The 27,707-nt window shown below is 49.0% G+C and overlaps 1 protein-coding gene across 4 annotated transcripts; it reads right to left on the bottom strand.

Moving 5' to 3' along the window:
• Window positions 1-3: 3 nt before the first annotated feature.
• strap (serine/threonine kinase receptor associated protein) lies at window positions 4-26,794 on the bottom strand. 4 transcript variants are annotated; one of them, XM_078419938.1, is made up of 10 exons: window positions 26,686-26,794; window positions 23,311-23,475; window positions 21,510-21,645; window positions 20,450-20,531; window positions 20,295-20,367; window positions 6,527-6,626; window positions 5,551-5,688; window positions 2,577-2,713; window positions 952-1,101; window positions 4-483 (listed from the first exon to the last, which is right to left on the bottom strand). In XM_078419938.1, exons 2-10 carry the CDS (start codon window positions 23,420-23,422, stop codon window positions 422-424), a joined length of 990 nt encoding a protein of 329 aa, XP_078276064.1. In that variant the 5' UTR covers window positions 23,423-23,475; window positions 26,686-26,794; the 3' UTR covers window positions 4-421. The 4 variants fall into 4 exon arrangements, with proteins under 4 accessions (XP_078276064.1, XP_078276065.1, XP_078276066.1 ...); XM_078419939.1 differs by having other exon boundaries at window positions 26,654-26,769; XM_078419940.1 differs by lacking the exon at window positions 26,686-26,794 and adding an exon at window positions 26,541-26,559.
• Between the last annotated feature and the right edge of the window lie 913 nt (window positions 26,795-27,707).

Below are 27,707 nucleotides of genomic sequence, written 5' to 3'. Positions count from 1 at the left end.
CCATTTAAAATGAAAAATGGCAAACTAAATAACTTTAATTGTAAACCAAAATATTAGCACTGAACCTTTATGTGAAAAATTCCATTCTTAAAGTAAAACATCTGAATCCATGATGTTACAGCTGTAGCTTCAGCACTTTGTGAACAGAAATTGGTTATTACTTTATATACACTGGTGTCGTTGAGCAGATTCAATAAAACACTAAGATGCTAAGCAGCTGCGTTGGATGTGCACAGGTCTACTATTTTACTTGCAGACACTAAGTTCTTGACTTTTAGACAGTTAACAGATTTTAAGTTATCGATAAGATTCCATTTAGCTGTTTGCATTTGCTGTTAACACAAAATGGAGGACACGCTCTTCTGCTTCTTGACTCAGAGCTTGGTCTGCATCTTGCTCGCTAGTGTCTCAGGTTGTCAGTTCAAGCTTTTACCTCTGGAGGTGTGCCGTAGATGGAGTCAGAGTTTTCAGAGCCAAGTTCCTCTGTAATTGAAAAAAAGTGTATGAAATGCAATTGACAATGACAAATTAGCTACAGGCCCACCACTGATTATCCTTCAACTGATAGTGTGCCCCCCCCCCCCAAATCCAGACAAAATGCAACCTCAACCTCCCCCTCCCCAGGCCGGGCGAGGCTGCTGATCTCGAACCTCATCAGGACTTCTATCCCAATTGGCAGGTAGAATTTGCTCCCTGCGCCTGGGGCTCTGATCAGACTGATTGTGCGTGTGGGGACGGGTGTTGGTTTGGAAGCAAGAAAGGACCGTGACAAATCAGGGCTGGCAACAGATGACCTCCGGCAGGGAGATTCCCCAATAGGCCAATTATTGGCTTGGGACGAAAATTTTAAAATCACATTTACCAAACGTACCAAAAAAAACATTCCTTCGAATCCTCTATTTAAATATAATAAAGGGTCACATTGCTAGAGAAAGACCAAGATGTACCTACCAGGGAGTACACACTTCCACAATCCATAGGTTTTGCCAACAGTTGTCTGCCAGAGACGAAGGGTTCCATCTTCTGAACCGCTGGCGTACAGCTCTCCATCGGGGCTAAATCTCACGCAGTGAATGGGACCAAAATGACCTTTGTATGACTCTGTTTAAAAATAAATATTTGTCTTAGAACATGGTGACTATTGCAAAGAAATATAATTTACATGCTTAATAATAGAGGGCGGTACAGAGGCGCAATGGTAGAATTGCTGCCATATAGCCGCCAGAGACCCGGGTTTGATCGTGACTACGGGTGCTGTCTGTACGGAGTTCATACATTCTCCCCGTGACTGAGTAGGTTTGTACATTATCCCTGTGACCATGTGGGGTTTCTCTGGGTGCTCTGGTTTCCTCCCACACTCCAAAGACGTCGAGTTTTGTAGGCTAATTAACTTTGGTAAAGTTGTAAATTGTCCCTTGTGTGTACGATAGTATCAGTGTAGGGGGGTGATCGCTGGTCGGCGTGGATCTGCTGGGCCGATATAGGGAACAAACTTGCTATTTTCAGCTCATTTTCAATTTCTAGTCATTTGAATGTTTATGTTTGAAGGCAGTTATCAGGCACGTTACATCTATAATATTAAAATCCATGACCACCGCAAGCCAACAGCATTGAAATCAAAGGCAATAGGACAAGGGCAAAAGATTTTTGTTTAGAGTTGACAGCATTTTTCAAATCGCAATCAAAATTTAGCAACAGTAAAACCACAAGTAGTTCCAATAAAGAACAAGAACTCGGGATTGTCAATGTAAATGTACTAACAGACATGAGTCTATGTATTCAGTCTATCCACATGTTCAGACAATCCATTTCCTACTTCATAATTGCCACTCTATTCTTAACTTGACACTAATCATCAGCACAAAGGTGGCAAACCTAGATCACCTTCAAATATCCAAGGGACCAGACAAGAAAGTTTAAAGAAATTACCAGGTAGAAGCCTAGTTAAAATACAATCTAGTATACTAGACACGGCAGTCATTGAGACATACCATTTTCACCGACATTAGGGACTCCAGAAGATGTAATTTATGGGAAAACAATGCCAACATCCTATCTAATAGGTATTTTAGTTTTGTTTGAGTTTAGAGATGCAGAGTGGAAACAGGCCCATCAGCGCACATCGACCAACAATCACCCATGCACAAGTTCTATACTGCACCCTAGAGACAATTTACAGAAGCCAATTAACCTACAAATCTGCACATCTTCGGAATGTGGGAGGAAACCAGAGCACCCGGAGGAAACCCATGCACACGGTCACAGGAAAATGTAAACTCTGCACAGACAACGCCCAATGTCAGGACCCCACATGGGTCTCTGGTGCTGTCATGAGGCAACTCTGCAGCTGCACCACTGTGCTGCCCACTGTGTCCCCATTGGAGGATCCCGAGCCACAATAGATGTAGAGAATGCAGCTTTCCGAACCACCAATGCAAAGAAACACTGACAAATCGACTTTAGAACTAACATTAGGTTGAACTCAGCAATATGCAAAACTCATTGTCATTTCAAGTAAAATTTAACAGTCAAAACAATCAACATGCTTCAAAAGCACTAAAGGTATGAAGACCTACCTAAATCCTCGCCAGTATTATAGTCAAACTTGTACAATTTGAAGTCATCACCGCCTGCAACAAAAACATCTTTCTCGGGGTGAAGAGAAGCCGAGTTGATTGAAGCTGGTGCGTCAAAAGCTTTGATCAACTCTAAACTGTAGAAGAAATAAAAACAAACCTCAGAATACACCCAAATCCTTCAACCATATGAAAAAAATGCTACTCTGCAGTAGAAACAAGGAACTGTAGATGCTGGTTTACCAAAGAAACCTCAGTGGGTCAGGCAGCATCTCTGGAGAACATGGATAGGTGACATTTTGGGTTGGGGCCCTTCTTCAGATTGATTGTTCTGCAAGCTTGGACTGCATAAGCTTGACGATATTTTTAACTTGTGAGTGCAAAACTATATTCCTAAACATGGCCTGCTTATACTCCATTAGCTTTCATCCAAAATTACCACTGGCAGCTCTTATGGGCAATGGAAATTTGCAGACATGATGACAGAATTGAAAAAGGTGGATCAGGGATAGCTAAGAGATAAGGGCTCAAAGTATTCAAAGAGCAATAAACCATCCTTTGTCAGTGCCCCCACCTTATCGGGGCAGAGATCTCCAACAGATTCACTGCCCACTGGGAAAAGAGATTTCTATACTCAATTTTATCTTGTAGTTATGTCCCCTTGTTCAATACTCTCCTACCAGTGAAAACATCACAGCATTTACTCTGCAAAACCCCATTTGGATCAGCCTGAAGATTTCCAGCACATTGTGTCCTTTCTTGTTAAATCAGCATTGGCAGTTCTATATAATCTCCAAGGAATATAAGCCCAAAGTTTTTAGTCTCTCTTGGTAGGACACCTTTGTCATCTCAGGAGTAAGCCTGTGAATCTTTGTATTGCCTCCAATATTACTCCAGCTTTTAAGCAAAGGGGCTACCCTTTGTTGGCCTTCATCTCCAACTCCTTGCCAATGAAGGCCACTTGCATTCATTATCTGTCGAACAAGCCAGTTAGCTTTTAGTGATTGGTGTACAAGAACACCGAGCTCCCTCAGTGCTTCCCTCATCTGCACTCCGCATTTAATAATCGGCCTTTTGATTTCTCTTACTAAAGTGCATGACCTCACACTTCCACACGGTAAACTCCATTAGCCAGTCTTTTATCATCACTCAATCTATATCCCTTTGCAAAGTCACAGAATCCATTCACGTGACTGTATACTTATTTTGTTTCATCTATAGACAGTAAACTCTCATTATTATGCACTGCTTTATAACAAAATCCGGTTATAGCACTGCCTCTTTAAGAACAAGTTGTTGAAATTGACAAGGCAGAGAAATTGACAAGGCAGAGAAATTGACAAGCCATAGAAATTGACAAGCAACTGCTTCCATGTACACTTTATTAAACAACGTAACAAACAGCCACAAGTATTTTTAACCTGCAGTAGCAAAAATAATTTTTTAGCTATTAAAAATAACTTAGCATTAAAGATTGATGTCAAGAGAGTTTCACCCAGAACTCCGGGCAGGCAGCCGGTCGTGGGAATCTCACTTAAGAGTGCGGCAGGGTTTCCTCATCCCAGCACCATTTCAGACCTCCCATTTCATTCAGATTGCGGGAATCAGCAGCAGGGACAGTGGTTACAGTGAACAATGTGCAATAATGGACTGCACCCCACTCCCCCCCCCCCAGCTGCATTTTAAAACTTTGCATACTGTTCCTTCTTTCATAGGTTCACAAGTTATAAGAGCAGAATTAGGCCATTCGGCCCATCGTCTATTCCGTCATCCAATCATGGCTGATCTATCTCTCCCTCTCATCCCCATTCTCCTGCCTTCTCACCATAACCCCTGACACCCGTACTAATCAACCTTACTTTCAGGACATTAATTTAAACAATAAACAATTACAGGGCAAAATCCAATCCCTGCGACACTCCGCTAGTTGACTCCTTCCAGTCTGAAGGATGTTTATTCCAACTGTTGCAACTCCGTGAAAGCCAGTGTTCAATCCATCTCCTTTGTTGCCACTCACCGGCTTAAATGCACCGGCCTCTTGGGAATGTAAATACATTGCATCTACCCCCCCCCCCCTCCCCTCCCCCGTTACACCATCAGGGTGTTGGTTGCTGACGACTTGTCTGTCTTTAGAATCCTTCCTCCCCACAGCTTTATCCAATACTCTATCCCTTATCACTGGAGTGTTTGTAAACACTTCCATATCATATCATATCATATCATATATATACAGCGCGGAAACAGGCCTTTTCGGCCCACCAAGTCCGCGCCGCCCAGCGATCCCCGTACATTAACACTATCCTACACCCACTAGGGACAATTTTTTACATTTACCCAGTCAATTAACCTACAAACCTGTACGTCTTTGGAGTGTGGGAGGAAACCGAAGATCTCGGAGAAAACCCACGCAGGTCACGGGGAGAACGTACAAACTCCTTACAGTGCAGCACCCGTAGTCAGGATCGAACCTGAGTCTCCGGCGCTGCATTAGCTGTAAAGCAGCAACTCTACCGCTGCGCTACCGTGCAGACTTACCAGTCTGCTACCTTAGGCACATTAGCAAAGTCTTCCACAATGATAACCGATGTTAACATTTTATTCAATATATCTGCTATTTCTTTGTAGGAACAAGGATGGGCAGATGCTGGTTCACACAAAAGGGACGCGAAGTGCTGGAGTAACTGAGCCGATCAGGCACCATCAATGGAACATGGATAGTTGGCGTTTCGGGCCAGGTCTGAAGAAGGGTCCCGATCGAAATGTCACCTATCCACGTTCACCAGAAATACTGCTTGATCGCTGAGTTACACCAGCACTTGGTGTCTTTTTTTGTAAACCGGCACCTGCAGTTCCTTGTTTCTACGAGGCATATGTAAAGTTTTAATTCGAAAACTGATTGATTACACGAGATATGAACAAGAGTATATTTGTTAAGTTGCCAAGAGATAACAAAATGTTCCAGAATTTGACTTGCCTGAGTGCATTGTGAAAAGCAACGGTTTTCCCGTACGTTAAAACCAAGATCTCCCCGTCGGGTATGTATTCCACACAGCTTACAGACGAAGGTACATCCAGCGTCCGTACCTCAGTCATACTAGCCCTGTCCCAGAGCCTGTAAAGGGGAAAGTTGCAGGTTAGATTCACAATTTATATTACACCACTTCACATTCAAGCATTTAACATCTTCTGCAGCACTTGATGAAAAGAGATACCACGGTTTTCTAACTATGGCAAGTTAAAAAAAGCAAATTAAGGCGCCGTCATCATCATACATTGCAACCTTTTCAAAAACATGATTGCCAAGTTAGAATATACAATAGTTATATTTTCTATAAAAAGCAAATTTATCCCAACATTTCAATATCATCTTCAGAATTGTACCATGACATTGGTCCAATAAGCACGAACCAAGTCATGTGTTTCCTACCAGTCAAGATTCCTTCCAGGTGAGATAGAGGTTCACATGTACCAGCTCTAAATAAAATACTCCTCTCCATCAAGCATTTAGCTGTCATATGCACCAAAATAGAAACAATGCAGCAGCATAACAGGTGCATAAACACTGCACTCATAAATAATAGTTCAATAAATTAAAAAAACAATACTAGTGCTAAATAAAAGTTTGGTCCCGAGTCCAACCAACCAAGATATATCATCATTTTGTTGGTGTTTGTAGTGCTCAAGAGCCTGCTTGTGGGGAAGAAGCTGCTCCTGGATGTGGAGATCATGGTTTTCTGGTTCCAATACCTTCTTCCTGAAGGCACGAGTGAAATGAGAGCATGGCCAGGGTGGTGTGGGTCGCTGATGATGCTGGCTGCCTTTTTTAGGCAGCGACTCCTGTAGATCCATCCGATGGCAGAAGTCAACCAACCACAACATTAACTAAGAATCAACGCTCCAAGCTTTAATCCTTAAAGTTTGGAAGTTCTTAAGAGTCTGACTACACTCACCTGACTGTCTTGTCATCAGCTGCCGAGAGTATCTGCTTGTCCCCATTACACCACAGTGCTTTCTTAATGCCAGAACTATGGCCGCTGATCTCCAAAGGATCTGTGAGAAAAATAATAATCTATCACAATACCAACTTTAACAATGATGTGAATATTGGAAGAGCGACAAACAAACTTGAGATCTGAAACTATAAACACCCACCTGTCACCAACACAATTCTTATGACCAAGAGGTAAAAATGCTGACAAATGCATGTGTTCCTTCCTGGCACCATTCGCCACACCTCCCTTTACATTCATACTCTCACTTGGAATTCTTTAACAGGTCCACCACCGATTTTGTGACAACCTTGGTTCCAGAGCCTTTCTGAATAATCCATTTTGCCGCACCAGCAGAGGTCATGCCCCCGAGAGTCGTTGAATGGTAGCGGAATCGTCTGCCAGGGCCGCCGAGGGGCCGCGATACCGGCCCGCAAATTCCATCTGCGGAAGTTGGCTATGGGAATGGATTTGCCGGCCCCAGCTGGACTGAAGTTCCAGAGCCCCGGTCCAGGGAGCAAATTAGACTCGCTGATCAGCCGCAGAAGTCTCCGTGAGGTCGTGATCAGCCGCTTCACCCGGCGTAGGCACCACATGTTTGGGGGGGGACGTCTGAGGGGTGGGGGGATTTCAAATGCGCTCTTATAATTATGTCTAGATTAAAGGAGGGGCTGGACCATCAGTTGCCAGAAAATCGGTGGTGGACCTGTATTATTCCGTCCCTCATTCTGTCATACACAAATCGCTCCCTGTGTTCACAATTCTACTCAGACACATTCCTGGCACTATGGTTACATAACTCCCCGCCACTAGAGGTAATTTAACAAGTTAAACATCCCATCATATAAACATCCCATCATATAACCATCCCAACCATTCCTCGACCAAAAGCATTAAAATGCACAGATCAGTCGTTATGCAGATTCTCAGTCACAAATTAGAAGCAACTCAACACATGCTACAGCATTGTATGCACTTCAAATGCACTCCTGCTGCTTGAAAGTCATTTGGGACACAGAGTTTCCACAAGTTTTACATGGAAGTGGAACGAGCTGCCAGAGGAGGTAGTTGAGGCAGGTACCATAACGGCATTTAAAAGACAGAGGGGGAAGAAGGTGTAAGATTTGAGAAGTTTTCCCTCATTCGGAAAGCAACACCAAAACCAAAGAGCTGCAGTTTGGACATTTTAAACGGGAGACTGGGGCTGATAGCGGAGAAAGGCTGCGGTCAGATTACAAAGGGATGTCACAATCTGTGGGTCCTAAAATGGCCGCAGGACCTCGTGACCAGCCACAAAAAGTAAAAACCTTACAACCTAGTCTCTAGGTTTCTGCAAAGCCACGGCCAGAACAATGGATGGGTATTGGCCATGCAGAAACCTGCGAAACCAGGTCGAAGTCCAGACACTGGGGCGCTGACATCAGCATACTCACAATGCCCCAAGCCGACCTAAACAGTTCATCTCGTTAAGGGGGCACAATAGCCCATAGAAAACTACCTGGTAGGTGATGGGAAACCAGTTAAACCCATCACCTCTCAACGAAATACTAATTAACACCGTCTGGCCATCCCCGGTATCCCCGGACATAAGCGCAGATCAGAGAAAGAACTCATACATATCTTTTTGAACAAAGAGATTCCAAGATCTGGCGGGAGATAGGACGGGTCAGAATAGTATAACTGGCCACGACTTTTGGGTTCTAAACGCAGAGAAAACCGGGTTCCAAGAAACGGACGCAAGAAGGAAGTCAAACGAATGCAGGAGGAAGAAACGACAGGCAAGAAGAACGGATGCAAGAGAGAGGACAGGCACGCAACTCGAAGAGAAATACTGAAAAACGAACAGCCAGTAACCCCAGTAATAGCCCCATGGTGAGCATGCACCCCGATCTTGCATATCCTGGACATAGTTTAGTGTAGAGGGGAGGGTGGTTTTGAATAAACGTTGGGTGTGTAAAGAAATATGTGTTGGTCAATGTTGCGATGTGTCGTACGTTCCCCATCTTACAGTCGTGTATATGTCTTGTAGAACTGTGTGTTTAAGAATTCAGCGAAAAAGGTATTCGTGTATATGTCTTGTAGAACTGTGCGTTTTGTGATTCATAAGTCAAAGGTATTCATGTGATTCAATATGTGTATAATAGATATGTCATATAGAAATGTATAAGTATTCATGGACAATAGTCCCAAGTGCTAAATAAAAGCCTTTTCATTTAAACCCTGGTTTTCAAATCTGGTCTGGTTGAATTTTTCTACACTATCAACGCTCCTGCATCTAAGTCCAGTGTCTAGAACCGTAAGGGGTGAGTGGGTCGAACCACTCAGGGGGAACCAGTGTGCGCGGCCTGGTCAAGGGATCAGAGCAAGGCACGGGGACCTTAGGTCGGGCGAAAGCTCGGCGCAGAAACCCCTTACAGATAATGGCGACCACGAAGGGACACTGGCAGCAGGATGATAGTGTGCCGGAAAAAGATTTGAAAACTAGGGACGATATCACCAAACAATGGATGTGTGTTTTATTAGATGACAAGTGCCCACTGGATGCAGCGATCCGGTGGACGGCCAGTAAAGCCCACAAGAAAGCTGTGGAAAAGGCGGTCTGGCTGACCTGCTATAAAAGGCAGGTCCAGCTTTTGAACCGCGTGGTTGTGGCACAGGCAGCCCAGATCAGGGACCTTCAGGAGGAGGTAGAGGAGAAGGCTGCGGGTGGGAACCAGTTGATCGAGGCTCTGGACTCTTTAAACAAGGAGCGCCGGGTCGTGACCAACCGCCACGAACACCGGGTAGAGCTGATGGAGTGTCAGATCACTGAGGCTATGCTCAGTGAGGGCATGCTCCGGGAGCAGTGCGCTTCCCTGAGCCACCAGCTGGAGACCCAGGAAGAGAACCTCAAGGGGGTTAGGGCAGCCTACAAAATGGTTTTAGAGGACAGGTCGGAAGGGGCTGACCACGGGGCCTGCCTGCAGGAGATAGAGGGTCTGCGGAGTGCTTTAAATAAAGCAAGCGGGCTGGTTTGTTTGATGAACCCCCCGCGGGCCAGTCACTAGCGGGTGCGAAGGTCCCGGTTCAGGTCCCCAGAAAGACCATGGTGGCTTCAGCCCCCAAACTCCGCGATCCCCCTAGCTACGAGGCATCCTGGGAAAGGGGTAGTGTAGGGGAGAGAGAGAGAGAGAGGAGCTCCCGGTAGAGGACTCGGCACCGGCGCCCATGTGCCCGGTCCTGGAAACCAGACGGGGACCCGCCGCTCTGAATGGGGACGCCGGACCCATTCAGAGCGAGATCGTGGTGCCCCACAACTCCCAGCAGTTAAGAGCTATGATCGGGCATGTAGCAAAATTGTCCGAATCAGGGGACCCTTCGCTGCATTTCAGGGAGGTTGAACAAACCGCCGCAATCAACGGTTGCGACGAGGGAGAACAGGCAAAATTGTTGCTGTTCTCCCTGGACAGCTCGATCCTCCAATGCCTCTCAGATGAGAGTAAAAGAGGGACCAGGACCTACGATCTCCTACGGGACGAGGTCCTGGAAGTCTTGGGGATGGGCGATGAGGGTCCATTTGCCCGATTAGGGAAGACCCTCCAGATGCAGGGAGAACCCGCGCGGGATGTCCTGGTCGGGAATAGGAAAGCCCAGTGGCTCCGATGCTTGGTGTCAAACAGCCTGGCAGCCGTCAGGGAGCAGGCGAAAGCCTGGTTTGATCCCACAAACAGCACGGAGGAGGCAGTTTTTGACCGTCTCACGGTAGGGTATAGAAACACCCGGAGTACGACCACCCGGCTAGTAAAAGGGAAGGTGCACGTAGCGGAGGCTACTGCACCGGCCCAAAAGGGGTGGCGACAGGAGGGTAACCCTACCACACAGTCCAAGTGTTTTAAGTGCGGTAAGGTGGGGAACTGGCGGAAGGATTGCAGGGCCCACATCAAGGAGGATAGGGTTGGCACCACCCAGCGCGCCGATGTCCCAGTCAAGCCCGAGATCATCGAAACGATGATCGAGGTAATGCTACCGGCTCCCCGGGTGCGGGGGGGTACTGGACATTCCCCAATGACATCAGCCCGCGCAGCCCGCCTATCTGTGTCCTCTCCGCTACGATGCGTGGAAGAGGCCGCTTGTGGAGATGGTAGTGGAGAGGCAAAGGGGCAATTATCTGTTGGACACGGGGGCTTCATGCACCGTGGTCCACACAGAGGAACCCTTTGACTCTCCCCTGTCCACAGGGGTCCCTTTCGCACTGGCGGGGTTCACAGGGAAGGAACAGGCTGGCGCGCGTTCCATCCCGCTGTCCGTTCATTTGGGGGCACTCCATACCACATGGGAGTGTATCCTAATGAAGTGGACAGAAGGGGGTGGAAAGGGGATCATTGGATCCGATTTTTTAGTAAGCCATGGGATCCTCGTGGACTTACGGAACCACTGCCTTTGGGTGGACAAGGGCGGTACGGGTGAGATAATGGTGATTAGGGGAAAGGAGGGGAAAGGGACTCTGTGCACCATGAAGCCGCCCGAGGGTTACGATCTCAAGTGCAAGGTGGCGAAGGTCCCGGCCGAACTACAAGAGTGTGTGGGGAGCAACCTGAACGCGTTTGCGACCCACAAACACGATTGTGGTAGGGTAGTGGGGTTTGAGGTCAGCATAGACGGGGACCCCATGATCAGACCCCAGAGGCAGTACAATTTCCCCAAGGAGGCAGAACCCGATTTGGAGATAGCCATATCTTCACTGGTGCAGCAGGGCGTGCTGAGGCCGATAGCCACACACGTGAACTCTCCATTGTGGCCGGTTAGGAAACCGGATAACTCATGGAGGGCCACGGTGGACTACCGGGTCCTCAACAGTAATATCCCCGCCTGCGCACCCACGGTGGCAGCAGTTGCCGACCTCATAGGAAGTATCCCAGCATCCGCGACCATGTTCACGGTGCTGGATATTTCAAATGGGTTTTGGTCCATTCCGCTGCGGCGGGAGGACCAGTACAAGTTTGCCTTTACTTTTAAAGGGCAACAGTATACCTGGAACTGCTTACCACAGGGTTTCCACAACAGCCCCAGCATTTTTCACCAGTGTATGGCGGATAGCCTGAGGGAGTTTAGCCAGCGCCACCAGGTCGTGCAGTATGTGGACGACCTCCTTTTGTTCACAGACACAAAGGAGGAGCACGGTCCACTGCTGACCGAGCTGCTAGAGCTGCTGGCTAGGAAGGGTTTTAAAATAAATCCGAAAAAGGCACGGATCGGTCTGCCAGAAGTAAAATTCTCGGGTCTGACCATCCGCGCTGGGGAAAGGGCTATAGATCAGGCTAGGAGGGAGTCAGTGCAGGAGTTGCCGATTCCCTGTACAATAACGGGTGTGAGGTCTTTCCTGGGACTGACCGGGTATTGCAGAGACTTCATCGAGGACTACGCGGCCACCGCAGCCCCGCTACTCCGACTCCTACACAAGGGAGTGGAGTGGGCTTGCGATGAGGGTTGCCAGGCCGCGTTCGAGAAGTTGAAAGGGGATCTGCAAACCGCACCAGCCTTAGGAGCCATAGATGGGGAGAAAGGGTTTTCTCTGGAGGTGGCAGCCAGTGGGGACAGCCTGAGTGCCGTGCTGCTGCAGGAACGGCACGGTAGGCTGCGACCAGTGGTGTACTCCTCCAGGGTGCTCACCGATGTGGAGAGGAGTTTCTCCAATTGCGAGAGGCACCTTATAGCCACGCATTGGGCTGTGAAGAGGGCTTTAATCTTCACAGGTACCTCTCCAATCATTCTCCTCACCCATCACACACCCACCCAGATGCTTCTGGATGGAAGGATCAAGGATGGGACTGTCAGCAGCGCCCGCATCGCGCGCTGGACCCTCCTCCTTTCACAGATGAATCTAAAGATTGAAGGTCTGTGCGAGCCAAAGCTCGCGGCAAATTTAATATATCCCGGAACGGCCCATCGGTGTTCCGTGGAGGGGGTCTGGGACGTCGACATAGGTTTACGGGCTGGGATCCATCCCACAGGCCGGGAGATCTATGTGGACGGCTCCAGTACGGTGTCAGCTGGCGAACGACTCACGGGATGTGGAGTTTATGACCCCAAGGCAGACATTGCCTTGGCAATTAAGCTCCCCAGTCTCATGAGCGCGCAGCAGGGCGAGCTGTCCGCAGTGGCGTACGTTATCACCCACCCAGAGAGGTTCCCAACCCCGTACACGATCTGCTCGGACAGTATGTTCACCTGCAATTCGTGTACGGAGTACCTGGCCATCTGGTCCCGTCGCGGATACACTTCCTCAGACGGGAGGCCTTTAACCGTTAAACCCCTGCTAGAGCAGATTTTGGCCGCAGTAGGGGAGAAAGGGGAGGTTTACATCCATAAAGTGAAGGCTCATTCCGCCACAGAGCCCCGGTGGGAGGGCAACAAGCAGGCGGACGCCCTGGCCAAGGAGGGCGCCCGCAGTGGCATTTTTTGGGACCCCTATGGGCACAGGCAGATAGCAGCGATCCAGGGTAAGGAGGGTAACGTCGGGACCCCAAAGGTCACATTGTCTCTGGACCTGAGGACCGTCCAAGCTCAGGATCCTGTTTTAAAAGCCGTCCTCAGCGCAGTTAGTGAGGGCGAGCAGGTAGAGGGTCTCTAGGGTAAGGAGACCCTCTCTGTAAAAGAAGGCATGCTCTTCCATGCCGAACAATGGGTTGTGCCACAGCAGCACAGGAGGGAGTTCCTCCAGCTGGCACATGAGGGTCCAGGGGCAGGGCACCCCGGACCGGAGGTTACGTGGCAGCGGGTAGAGCAGGCGGGATGGTGGCCGGGGCTTAGGGACGAGGTCCGTGAGTTCTGTGCCAGCTGCCTCGTCTGTGCTGCCAATAACCCAGACCCCCAGAAAAGGAAAGCGCCCATGGGACACGTCAGGAGGGTGGAGGGACCATGGCAGTCGATCCAGATCGACTACATCGGGCCCTTGCCCACCACCCAAGGAGGCTATAAGTACTACCTCGTCCTCATTGACGTGTTCACAAAGTGGGTGGAGGCTTTCCCCTGCAAGGCAGCTACGGCACTGGGTACTGCTAAGATCCTGGTCCGGGAGGTATTCTCACGGTGGGGGCTCCCTCGTTTTGTGGAGTCCGACCAAGGGAGTCATTTCACCGGGCAGGTAATGCAGAACACCCTCATGCTCCTGGGCATTGAGGGGAAGTGGCACGAAGCCCACAATCCCCAGTCATCAGGGATTGTGGAGCGCATGAACAGGACCCTGAAAGAAAGGCTGAGGAAGGAGGCTACGGGCTCGCCCCAAAAATGGGCGGAGGTCCTGCCCCTAGTCCTCATGGGGATCAGGGCCAGCCAGTCAAAAAGCACGGGATATTCCCCATACGAGCTGATGACTGGCAGGGTTATGCGCACTCCCACCCATGTTCTGGCCCCGGTGCTCACGGAGGGTCAGCTCGAAGAGGTTAAGAGGGACAGGTTTGTCCAGAACCTCTTCGAGCATCTGAAGCAGGTCCACGGGCAGGCGGCTGGGAACATGAGAAGGCAGCACCTGGGCAACAAGCTGTTGCTGGAGCCGCGCAAGCTGCAGGAGTGGGAGGTAGGAGAACAAGTAATGGTTCGGAACTACGTTAGGGTAGGTAGTTTCAAACCACTCTACACGGGGCCCTACAGCATTGTAGATAAAGCCAGCCCCATGGTCTACGCCGTGAAGATGCCCCGGCGGATTAAGTGGTTCCATGTCAATCAATGTAAATTGTACAGGCCGGGGGCACAGGGGTCAACCACAGGGGCCAGCCCTGTTAGTGGGGACTCAGAGCCAAGAATGAGGCAGGCCACGCAGACAGGCAAGGTTGCCTGCGTGAGGGGGGAGGACATTCTCCAGGAATGGAGAGTCTCGCGTTTTGGGTGGGATTCGGACGAGGAAGAGCCTGATCAGCTCGACCAGGGGCTGGATCCCATTACGGAGGAAGAGGAGTCGGAGGGGGACGACAGTAACGTCCCCGACTCAAGCACCTGGAAGGCGGGGGTAGCGAGCGAAGGCTCACCACCTGTAGATACAGGCAGAGTGAGGCCGGATGCCGCGGGTATACCCAGCACCAAGGGGGCAGAGCTGGATGAGGCGGGGCCAGGGTCGGTAGCTGCGAGGGGTACCCGAGCTGCGGCACGGCAGGAACCGATCCTCAGCCAGGCTGTCCAGGGGGGCAGTGCCTAAGGTGATCCTCCGTAGGTCCAGCAGGAAACCCCAACGTAGAAAGTTTTGGCCAGAGGTCAATCACGCCCCGAGGTACGGGAGCCAAGTAAGGAGGAGGGAGCTTACGTCTCAGAGGGGGCCTAGCCCCCGCCAGGCAGCAATAGACTGCGGAGGATCAAAGGTGGGAGACAGCGTGGTGCAGCCGCAGGGGACGACCCGCTGCAGCCCTGACAGGGATTAGCTGAGCCGCCCTGGGAAGGCGGCGCTGTATTATATTTTAGGTAATATAGATAAGGATAGGTATTTTAGATAAGGATAAGCTATTTTAGATAAGGATAAGTATTTTAGATAAGTTTTGTGGGGATAGTTTAGTTGTAAATAAAGTTGATGCGTCCAGGATGTGTGGGTTTGGGGTGCAGGCTGGGGGTCAAGAGACCCGCCCGCAGAGGCGTTAACAAAGCCAAGCGCTCCCCAAGAGGCTGGCTATACCATTCTTCTTTATCTGTTTTCTGGAGTGGAAGGAGGCACTCGTATGGTGGGTCGTTGCCACGGCGATCGGATGCGGGTGGGCCTATCGGGGCCGAACCAAGGACATCATCATTTACGGCTGCTCCGGGGACACGGCTCCCATCGCGACCGATGGGACTGGAAGGAGAGAAGCGGAGGAGACCGCAGTTCACTTCCATGAAGGCCGGTGGCCGGGATGGCTGGGATCGAAATCTTCAGAGTATTCCAGCGCGCCAGGTTTTGCTTATCGGGACGCTTCATTATTGTGCCCGAGAGTCAAGATCATCGCCCAAAAGATCAGCGCCACCGTTGGCAAAAGGATCTGCCTGGTATGCACGGGGAAGGTCCCCACGAGCAGGCGGTGGTGGCTGAGGAAAACGAGCCGGACAATGGCCAACTCCACTGTTGAGTGGGAGAGACTTGACAACGACACTCACAGAACTATTTCTGGGACTAAAGAACAGTTGAGTGTGTGTTGGGACAAATGGTGGGAACCGGATGAGGGGATTTATATGTGTATGTGGGGTTCGAGGTATCGCTGCCCCACGGGCAACAGCATATTTTTCCAGAGACAGTGGCAGGATGACGGTAAGGGGATGAGGTGGGATGTTAGCTCGCGGGCTTGTGGGGTCCCCCTTTCCCCGATCCCGGTAAACGCCACTGAACTCATCACACGACCACGCATAACACCTCCCAGTTCCACTGGCAGTAGCACAGGAGGGTGAGTGCCCTAAAACCACTAAGGGGCCCGGGAATGGCCTGGTACTGATACCGACTGACCAGGTATTGTACCAGGGGGTGCACTACGCGGTAGCCTCGGTGATCTTAAACCTCACCGAGGTGCGGTTGCCGGGGTGGTGCCCCAGGGAAACTGAAAGACTGTACCAGGTACTACTGACCAACATGTTCCGGCAATTTTACGAGTTTGACCTTGCCAGTGTGGACAAGGAGAGCTTGTATAGCCAAGAGCCGGAGGACTGGGGTCAGACGGGGAGGCATAGGAGGGGTGTAGTGAATGATGTATTTACGGGCTTTAACACCGGGACATCTGTGGTCAACGCTCTAGATACCATGGAGCTGCAGACCCAGATTAACAGGTTAAAGTCGCAGTTAAAAGGCATCCTCACGGATGAGAACAAGGTCGTCAGGTCCGAGCTGCATGAGGACCAGGCAATGACATTACACCTGCGCGAGATAATTGCCGAGCTGGAAAGGCATGCCGGCACGGTGAACTCACTGATTAGGGAAGATCGGAACGCGTCTGATCAGGCAGCGCAAAATGAGGTGTGCATACTGTACGGGGCATGGTTGCTGGGCGAGGGCCGCAGCAACCTCGAGGACCTAAAGGGAGGATTGGTCCCGTCCTGGATCAGTAACAAACACCTACAGGCGCTGCTACCCTTTCAGAATGCGCTCACCCCGTGCCAGCTCAGGTTAGCGTCGGAGGCATACCCTGTTCCCATAGATTGTGGCCAGTCAAACCACACAGTCATGGGAATAGTGGTGCGGATGTTAGTGTTGGGCAAGACGACAAGGCCCGCACCAGTGTACAGGGTGGAGAACATTGGAGTCATTCAGGGGGGAGCCCATATTCGCTATGCAGCGGTCCCATCGCACGTCATCCGCTGGGAGCAGTCGATGACGGGTACTGACATCTCGGGGTGTCGGAGCCGGGGAGCACATATCATATTGTGTCCTCAGCACTTGAATGCCTTTTCGGAACAGCAATGCGGGTTCAGGACTGCTGGCGCGAAGCCTATGAATTGTACCATGGAGGCAATGGCACAGAGCCATGTGCCCCCACAGGTGGCATACATAGGGGGTGGTACCTATTGTGTTACCACTGCAGCGCAGTACTATCGACACGGACAGCACGGTTCGTGTCCAGTAAGAGACAGCAGCTTCTGTTTTAAACCCAGGGCAGAGGTTCAAGTGGCACAGCAGCAAATTGTCCCCATTCCTGAACCCTCCACGGTTCACCTAACTGTACAGGAAAACTTCACCGACCTGCAGCGATTTGTAGCGCATTTCGGGTACGCCATTTCCCCTCTCCCCGAACATCTCACAACCCTGTTAAAGGCAGTCGCCGTGTCACAAAGGCACTTTTACACCCTGGAGCAAAAGACAGTAGAGATAGGGTCCGAAATATTAGACATTGTGATTCCACCATGGTGGGACCTGTTCACCAATACCGAGGTCCCGTCTTGGGTTAGGATAGCGTCACACGCATTAGTTGTGATACAAGCAGGGATAGTATTATATTTATTATGTGTAAAATGTAAAAGAGGGCAGCACCTCAATAACCGAGTACATCAAGGGGAATGGAGAGACCGTTACGTGCGGGTGGGCGAGCAGGACCCAGCCGCAAGCTGCTAGGAGGACGTGCCCCCTCCGCACCGAGTAAACTATGTCTTTATATTGTCCTCTTCGAATTTGTATCAAGAGTGATTGTGAAGGAATGTACAAAATGTATCGTTTTGCTGTTGTGTTGTTTTCATGTCCTACATTAAAGCTGACACCAGTAGGAGGATGGCGGAGGCATCGGCCTGGGACAAGGTGTAAGTGTATATGTCTGACATGAAAATGTACATACTTGTAATATAGTTTTGCCCGGGACACGGGCAGTAAAGGTCAGCCTAAAAGATGGGGACTGTACGTTCGCAATGAAACACTAGTTTAGTTAAAACCTCAGGGGTCTGGATGTGGAGAATTGGGAAAACATTGCTCAACCACATTATTTAATTGATTCGATAAGCTGGGGTTATGCAAATCAACAGGAGGGACTGTAAGATTTGAGAAGTTTTCCCTCATTCGGAAAGCAACACCAAAACCAAAGAGCTGCAGTTTGGACATTTTAAACGGGAGACTGGGGCTGATAGCGGAGAAAGGCTGCGGTCAGATTACAAAGGGATGTCACAATCTGTGGGTCCTAAAATGGCCGCAGGACCTCGTGACCAGCCACAAAAAATAAAAACCTTACAACCCAGTCTCTAGGTTTCTGCAAAGCCACGGCCAGAACAATGGATGGGTATTGGCCATGCAGAAACCTGCGAAACCAGGTCGAAGTCCAGACACTGGGGCGCTGACATCAGCATACTCACAATGCCCCAAGCCGACCTAAACAGTTCATCTCGTTAAGGGGGCACAATAGCCCATAGAAAACTACCTGGTAGGTGATGGGAAACCAGTTAAACCCATCACCTCTCAACGAAATACCAATTATCACCGTCTGGCCATCCCCGGTATCCCCGGACATAAGCGCAGATCAGAGAAAGAACTCATACATATCTTTTTGAACAAAGAGATTCCAAGATCTGGCGGGAGATAGGACGGGTCAGAATAATATAACTGGCCACAACTTTTGGGTTCTAAACGCAGAGAAAACCCGGTTCCAAGAAACGGACGCAAGGAAGTCAAACGAATGCAGGAGGAAGAAACGACAGGCAAGAAGAACGGATGCAAGAGAGAGGAACAGGCACGCAACTCGAAGAGAAATACTGAAAAACGAACAGCCAGTAACCCCAGTAATAGCCCCATGGTGAGCATGCACCCCGATCTTGCATATCCTGGACATAGTTTAGTGTAGAGGGGAGGGTGGTTTTGAATAAACGTTGGGTGTGTAAAGAAATATGTGTTGGTCAATGTTGCGATGTGTCGTACGTTCCCCATCTTACAGTCGTGTATATGTCTTGTAGAACTGTGTGTTTAAGAATTCAGCTAAAAAGGTATTCGTGTATATGTCTTGTAGAACTGTGTGTTTAAGAATTCAGCGAAAAAGGTATTTGTGAATATGTCTTGTAGAACTGTGCGTTTTGTGATTCATAAGTCAAAGGTATTCATGTGATTCAATATGTGTATAATAGATATGTCATATAGAAATGTATAAGTATTCATGGACAATAGTCCCAAGCGCTAAATAAAAGCCTTTTCATTTAAACCCTGGTTTTCAAATCTGGTCTGGTTGAATTTTTCTACACTATCAACGCTCCTGCATCTAAGTCCAGTGTCTAGAACCGTAAGGGGTGAGTGGGTCGAACCACTCAGGGGGAACCAGTGTGCGCGGCCTGGTCAAGGGATCAGAGCAAGGCACGGGGACCTTAGGTAGGGCGTAAGCTCGGCGCAGAAACCCCTTACAAAGGGTCTCGACCCGAAACGTCACCCATTCCTTCTCTCCCGAGATGCTGCCTGACCTGCTGAGTTACTCCAGCATTTTGTGAATAAATCGGCGTTTAAAAGACATTTGGTCAACTATGTGGATATGAAAGATTTAGAGGGATATGGGTCAAACACAGGCAAATGGAATGAGCTAAGATGGAGCATCTTGGTTGGCATGGGCAAGTTGGGCCAAAGGGTCTGTTTCCGTACAGCATGACTGTGGTTTTACTTTTTTACTTGATCCAGGTAAACAGGCTTACAAAATACGTGCAAATTCCTAACCAGTGGCAATTTTAACCAAGTTTAACCATAAACCAGGCATTAAAAAAAACAGTTGCTAAAACTTGACTCCACCTAATATCAATATGTGCTGTTCCCTTATTAACATGGAGGACATTTCCTGGATACCATTTTAAACGGTATCTTGCTGTAACAGAGTAGTCAATTCTATATAGAATTCTAGTCAATTCTATATAATGTAGTAACTAAAATCTTGTACATCACCACATATTCATGCAATCCCTTCAGCAGCGAGAAAATGGAGATTACTTTCAGTTTAAAGATAACGCATGAAAACAGTCCCTTGGAACCATCGAATCAAGGCCAACTATCAATCACCCATTCACACTAGTTCTATGTTATCCCACTTTCTCATCTACTGCCTTCACACCAGGGAGCAATTTACAGAGGGCCAATTAACCTACAAACACACACCTCTTAGGGATGTGGGAGGAAGCTAGAGCACTCAGAGGAAACCCACGCAGTCTCTGGGAGAACTTGCAAACAGCACCCAAGGTCGGGATCGAACCCGGGTCTCGGGTGCTGTGAGGTAGCGGCTCTAACCCCTATGCCACTGTTGCTGCATGTAAAACTCCCCACTGGGCACAGTAAATTCTTTCTACAGCAACCATGCCTTACCTGCTTCAGTTTTGTTCAAATCATAGATACGCAACACTTTATCTTGCCCAGCCGTAAGCAAGTTGTTGCTATCCTGCAAAACAAAAAAAAACCAAGATAAATATATTATAAATATTACGGCCAAAAACATTATCTGAATTTAGAAAAGATGTTACCTGAGTAAAGTCCACGGCTTTGACAATATGTTTGTGGGCTAAAGTGAGCATTTCATCACCTGTCACAGCATCCCATACTTTGCTGAGGAAAAAGGAAGGACCAAGTCACATCAAAATAATTCAATGCACAAAAAATTATAACCCACTGAAAAGGATTTCTGAACACATCTTGCTAATCTCAATTTTTTTCTTAAACAAAATGTCAGACAATTGCACACCATTCATGCATCCAGTTAAAGCTTTCAAAATGGCACAATAATCAGGAAACTTCTTTTAAAAAAGTATAAACAAGGTCCTGCAGATACTGGTTTACAAAATAGGACACAAAGCGTTGGAGTAACTCAGCGGGCCAGGCAGCATCTCTATCGAAAAGGAATAGGTGAGGTTTCGGATCGACACCCTTCTTCAGACTGAGTGTTTTAGGGAAAGAACCTGGGCAGGGGATGGTTTGGGTGGGAAGGAATGAGTGATCCAGGGAGTCGCGGAGGGAGCGGTCTCTGCGGAAAGGGATGAAAATGGGAAGCTGCGTCTCGGCCAAAAGAAGGGTTTCGACCCGAAACGTCACGTAATTCTTTTCTCCAGAAATGCTGTCTGTCCTGCTGAGATACTCCAGCATTTTGTGTCTATCTTCAATGCAAACCAGCATCTGCACTTCCCTCCTACACCAAATATCACAGGTTATGATACATAGATATCCCGAGTATATGGGAAGTTCAAGGAAAATAAAGCCAAATAACATTCCAGCAAGAATTTCTGCTGCATGAGTATTGTTTACAGTATATTGAGAGATGAATTATCACAGTGCTGGAGTAGCTCAGAGGGTCGGGCTGCATCTCTAGCGGACATGGATAGGCGACGTTTCATGTGGGGATCCTTCTTCCACCCAGACCTGAAACATCACCTATCCGTGTCCTCTGCCTGTGATGCTGCCTGATCTGCTGAGTTATGTTTCGCTCAAGATTCCAGCATCTGCAGTTCTTTACGTCTCCTGGAGGCAAATTAAGGTAATTTATTGCCTTTGTTACTCGTTATTCGTCCCGTCGCATGTAATAAAACTTACGCTGTGAAATCCGCTGCTGCAGTTGCCGCTCTGTCGGCGTCTTTGTTTAACGTGGCTCCCCAGACAGCACCTTTGTGACCCAGAAACGTTCCAACCCAGTCCCCTGTGTCACCCTGGCGCATCATGGGCTTGCCATCTGAACGGACACCAAACAGTACAATGTTAATTCACTCCGCTTTAGTTTCGGTTAGAGATACACTAACACTATCCTTAACACACCAGGGACAATTGACAATTATACCATGTCAATTAACCTACATATATCTTTGGAATGCGGGAGAAACCAGAGAAAACCCACCCAGGTCATAGGGAGAACGCACAAACTGCGTACAGACAGGTACCCATAGTCAGGATCAAACACAGGTCTCTGGCACTGTGAGGCAGCAACTCTACCGCTACGCCACCGTGCCACTTCCTGCATTTACTTAGCACCTTTGCTGCACTTCCCAAAGTGCTTCAAACCGCTGAACAAAATGTAGCAAGCGTCCAATGACAAGACAGGATATCAAAAGACTGGTCAAAGATGCATGTTTCAAAGAGAAACAAGCAAAATGCAGATTGGCAAAGTTGGAGGAATCAAACACAGGATAGGATGTTATAGAACACATTGATTGGGGCTAAAGGAGTTTAAAAAAAAGACCAAAAATAAGAAAGAACAAAGCGAAAGAAGGATAAGCACAAAAGGAGTGTGTTACAAAAATTAGGACATTAGGAATTTAATCGTCCATTTTGCAAGGAATGGAAGTGGCAAGAGTTACCAGGGCTAAACTACTACTTGGTTTAGTTTATTGTCAAGTGTACTGAGGTACAGTGAAAAGCTTTTGTGAACTAAGCAGTCAATGGAAAGACCATACATTATTACAATCGAGCCACCCACAGTGTACAGATATAAGATAAAGGAAATAACGCTTGGTGCAAGATTAAGTCCAGTATAGTCCGATTAAAGATAGTCCCTGGGTCTTCAGTGCGGTAAATGGTAGGTCAGGACCGCTCAGTAGTTGTTAAAAGGATGGTTCAGTTGCCTGATAACATCTGATATTCCTAATGCTTAATCACCGCATTCACTTAGAGCTCTTGGTATAACGCAGTTGGAGGGGATTGGCAACATTTGTAACAATATAAATATTGAAGAACCAGCAATTCATTTCCAAAGGCATGAGTCAAAGAGAATTCAACGGCATTGGTCTTTCCATGTGCCAACAGCCTATGATTTATAACTGTCAGTCCGCTGGGGAGATGATTACTCCCTGCTTACATTTTGTCTACACCATTGTGCATGGAAGCATGTACTCTTACACTACCTTGACTTATGCGCGCCACCAATGGCTGGAGTATCGAGGATTGTTATCCATGGTAAAGTGGATACTCTCCACTTTATTCAAATATAAACAGTTCAAAATTAAAACGAAAAATAGCTCAAACTCCATACTATTCACTATGTGATTAGTAAGGACGTCAAAAGTTACGGGGAGACATCAGGAGAATGGGGTTGAGCGGGGATCAGCCGCGATTGAATGGCAGAGTAGACATGACCAAACAGCCTACTTCCGTTTCTGTCTTCTGGTGTTATTCCCATGGATGCCTTTGTGTCAATAAATCCTGTTCAAAGGCTCAAGCTGAGTGGTTAAACAAAATGGGCCGAGATTGTTAGCAACAGGAAGACTATACTTTATCTACACACAGACGTCGATGATCTCACCCCATAAACAGCCAACAAGGTATACAAGACACAGACTTATTTAACACGACTTGAAAATATCGTGCTACCGCAGAGGCAGCACTACCTTCACCCGAATCACACCTTTGCATGCGCTGATTAGGAAGAAGCCATACGCCGTTGTTCCACTGAAAGCCAAGTCGACCACAGGTCTCGTGTGGCCACTGCAGGTGAGTGGAGTCTGTCTCATCGCCATCTTCAGTACTCAGGACACCGCTACCAGGCAGTGCAGCTCTGTTCCCCAATGACCTACACACACAATGAGGAGTGGTCAGACGTCGGCAACGAAAATCACCAGTAATCAACATTTTGATTGATTTGACATAGCATGGACACAGGCCCTTCGGCCCACCAAGCCCACATGGACCATCGATCACTCTTTCACTTAAGTTCAGATAGGTTTAGAGATGCAGCATGGGTACAGGCCTTTTGACCCTTACATTTGTTCTGTCCTACACATTACGGCAATTTACAGAGGCAAATTAACCCACACATCTTTATGATGTGGGAGGAAACGGGAGTACCTGGAAGAAACCCATGTGGTCACGGGGAGAATACGCAAACTCCACACACAGCACTAGAGACTGGGATCAAACCCGGGTCTCTGGCGCTGTGAGGCAGCAGCTCTACCAGCTGCGTCACGATGTCGCCCCACTGTTTGAATCCTTGCATTCAAGGCTATGCACACTATTCCACCGTAATGTCCAAAAAATCCTCACCCACCCACCCACCTGCCTCGGCACCCCTTATCAATCCCCGCAGCCTTTACTGACACATTCAACACTCACTTTGCCTTTTAAGGCATGTTCAATCCCAAACCATTATCTGCCCTCCTCCATTTGTATACGGTATTTCATCACTCCCTAATCCCACGTTTAGTTTCGAGATCCAGTATAGAAACAGGACCCTCGCCCCACCGAGTCCATGCTGACTAACAATCACCCATACACTAGTTCTATCGTACACACTCGGGACAATTTTATGGCGACATAGAAACATAGAAAATAGGTGCAGGAGTAGGCCATTCGGCCCTTCGAGCCTGCACCGCCATTCAATATGATCATGGCTGATCATCCAACTCAGTATCCTGTACCTGCCTTCTCTCCATACCCCCTGATGCCTTTAGCCACAAGGGCCACATCTAACTCCCTCTAAAAAATAGCCAATGAACTGGCCTCAACTACCTTCTGTGGCAGAGAATTCCACAGATTCGCCACTCTGTGTGAAAAAAAACTTTCTCATCTCGGTCCTAAAAGACTTCCCACTTATCCTTAAACTGTGACCCCTTGTTCTGGACTTCCCCAACATCGGGAACAATCTTTCTGCATCTAGCCTGTCCAACCCCTTAAGAATTTTGTATGTTTCTATAAGATCCCCCCTCAATCTTCTAAGTTCCAGCGAGTACAAGCCGAGTCTATCCAGTCTTTCTTCATATGAAAGTCCTGCCATCCCAGGAATCAATCTGGTGAACCTTCTCGGTACTCCCTCTGTGGCAAGAATGTCTTTCCTCAGATTAGGAGACCAAAACTGTACGCAATACTCCAGGTGTGGTCTCACCAATGCCCTGTACAACTGCAGCAGAACCTCCCTGCTCCTATACTCAAATCCCCTCGCTATGAATGCCAACATACCATTCACTTTCTTCACTGCCTGCTGCACCTGCATGCCTACTTTCAATGACTGGTGTACCACGACACCCAGGTCTCGTTGCATCTCCCCTTGTCCTAATCGGCCACCATTCAGGTAATAGTCTGCTTTCCTGTTCTTGCCACCAAAGTGGATAACCTCACATTTATCCACATTATACTGCATCTGCCATGCATTTGCCCACTCACCTAACCTATCCAAGTCACGTTGCAGCCTCCTAGCATCCTCCTCACAGCTAACACTGCCCCCCCAGCTTCGTGTCATCCGCAAACTTGGAGATGTTGCATTCAATTCCTTCGTCCAAAAAATTAATATATATTGTAAATAGCTGGGGTCCCAGCACTGAGCCACTGCCTGCCATTCTGAAAAGGACCCGTTTATTCCTACTCTTTGCTTCTTGTCTGCCAGCCAGTTCTCTATCCAAAGACAAATTAACCTACAACCCTCCACGGCTTTGGAGTGTGGGAGGAAACCATAACACCCGGAGATAACCCATGCGGGCGCAAGGAGAATGTACACACCATACAGACAGCACCCGGGTCTCTGGCACTGTCAGGTAGCAACTCTACCCGCTGTGCCACGAAAAAACCAATTCCATCCTCAAAGGCCTGCCACTTCCCCACCCATGCTTCTTTCCTCCTTCATTCCTCATCTGTTGGCCATGGGTCCATTATATCCCTGTCCCACTGCCCCACCGAACACCTTCATCACACACCATCCCCAAATGGCAGGACTGAGTCTCTCCGCTCATGTTAATAAATTGTATAAGCAGAATTAGGCCATTCGGCCCATAGACTCCACTCCGCCATTCAGCCATGGCTCATCTACCTTTCCCTCTCAACCTGATTCTCCAGCCTTCTTAACACCTGACACCCGCACAAACCTGTGCGAGATAACCACTTATGAGGTGTTTGCGCAGTAATCAACCAGAACCAGAATGAAGAATATATCAATCTCAATAAAAATATCCATAAATTGGCCTCCACAGCCTTCTTTGCAATGAATTCGGCAAAATTCATCACCCTCATCCATGACCATCAGCTCCAAACCCCACCCTTGGATCTCCCTCCATGACAGTTGTAGAGCCCAACCATACGTCTCCCTTCCAAAAACATTACAAACTAATAAGCTTACACCATCATGAACTCCACTTTCCAACCCCACCATGACCACAGGGAACCCCTCTCCCAGACTCACACCATCTCCTCCCTCCAATAGGATCCCCACAGGACGCCATACCGGGGACTTCCCTTATCTTTTCTACACAAATATAGAACCCCCCCCCCCCCCCCCCATCGTCCCCCCTCCTCACAAAGGGGTCCCCATCCACCCCACACGTCAGGCGGCCTCTTCACCCGCATCAACATCCACCATCCCACCACTCACTAACCTCCTGCCTCCTCTACCTTCCTCACCTCTCCCTCCTCACCTCCGCTCTTTCCTTACCTTTCCCTGCAACCCTTCCTCACCTCATCCCCTCCCTACTCTCCTTCCTTACCTCCCCCTCTGCTCCTCCTTCCCTCTCCTCCCCAGCCTCCGGCGCAGGCCACACCGCTGGGATAACAACTGCCACTGGGCTCTCCGGCCTGCCCACACGCCGGTGCCGGGGAGGCAGAAGCGCGGTCCCTTCCTCTTCGCCTCCCCGTGCCGCTCCGGCTCCGCCTCACCCCGGCCCCACAGCGTGGTCCCCTCTTCTCACCCCGGCGCTCCCTCTCCCCGGCGCCCCACAGCGTGGTCCCCTCTCCCCACCCCGCGCACCCTCTCCCCGGCGCCACCTCACCCCGGCCCCACAGCGCGGTCCCCTCTCCTCACCCCGGCGTTGGGCGCCGCCGCTGCTCCCGCTGCGCTCGCGGCCACAGGCCCAACCAGCAGCGCGGCCCGGTAGCGGGGCGGATGTGACGACACAGGGAGCCGGCGGCCACATGCCCAACCAGCAGCGCAGCGGGGCGGATGTGACGACACAGAGAGAGGGGGAGGCGGCTGCCGCTCGGCCCTTCCACCCGCTCGGCCCTTCCACCCGCTGCTGCCCCCCCAGTAAGTCCCACTGTCACCACCGCCACCGGGCGAGCAGAGGCGGCGGCAGAGGCCGAGCGGTACAAATGCCTTCATCGGTCGGGTCAGACATTGATTATGAGAGTTAGGAAGTCCTGATGAAGCGCTAAAGGATCCACTTAAGTCACATTTGGAGTCTTGCGTGCAGTTCTGGTCGCTTCATTACAGGAAGGATTTTCAGGCGTTGGAGAGGGTGCAGAGGAGGCTTACCAAAATGATGCACACAAAATGCTGGAGTAACCCAGCGGGTCAGGTAGCATCCCAGGAGAAAATGAATCAATAGGTGACGTTTCGGGTCGAGACTGGTATGATTCCTGGACTAGAGGGTTTCAGCTACAGGGAAAAGTTGGACAGACTTGTTTCCTCTGGAATGCTGAAGGTTGAGGGGAAACCAGGTAGAAGTATATGAAATTATGTGAAGCGTAGATAGGGTAGAGAGTCAGAACCATTTTCCCCAGGGTGCAAATGTCTAATACTAGAGGGCGTAGCTTTAAGGTGAGAGGGTTTAAGTTTAAAGGAGAAGTGCGGGGCAACTTTTTTTTTTACAGAGGGTGATAAGTGTCTGGAACATTCTTCCAGTGCTGAAAGTCCTGATGGATTGAACCTAGTCCAGGCAACCACAATTAGATTTTAAATATGTTTGAACTTCAGGGAGTAATTCAACAATAACCAAAGTGAGGGAGGTTAGAAGACCCTCCCTGATGGAAGTGAGAGAAGTTACCATTGAAGAAGAGGTTTGCCAAAATTCTTCCTGGATTAGAGGGTATTAGTTACAGGGAGAG

Source organism: Rhinoraja longicauda, chromosome 23 (genome assembly GCF_053455715.1).
Source record: "Rhinoraja longicauda isolate Sanriku21f chromosome 23, sRhiLon1.1, whole genome shotgun sequence".
In the NCBI taxonomy this organism is placed as follows: domain Eukaryota; kingdom Metazoa; phylum Chordata; class Chondrichthyes; order Rajiformes; family Arhynchobatidae; genus Rhinoraja; species Rhinoraja longicauda.
This window is presented reverse-complemented; position numbering and strand designations above follow the sequence as displayed.

Excerpts from the sequence above, each read along its gene's own strand:
- strap (XM_078419938.1), bottom strand. The coding sequence starts at position 23,422 with ATGGCGATGAGACAGACTCCACTCACCTGCAGTGGCCACACGAGACCT. Across the intron at positions 21,646-23,310 it reads CCTAATCAGCGCATGCAAAG|ATGGCAAGCCCATGATGCGC; the intron begins GTGTGATTCGGG and ends GTGTCCGTTCAG. Across the intron at positions 20,532-21,509 it reads GCAGCAGCGGATTTCACAGC|CAAAGTATGGGATGCTGTGA; the intron begins GTAAGTTTTATT and ends CTTTTTCCTCAG.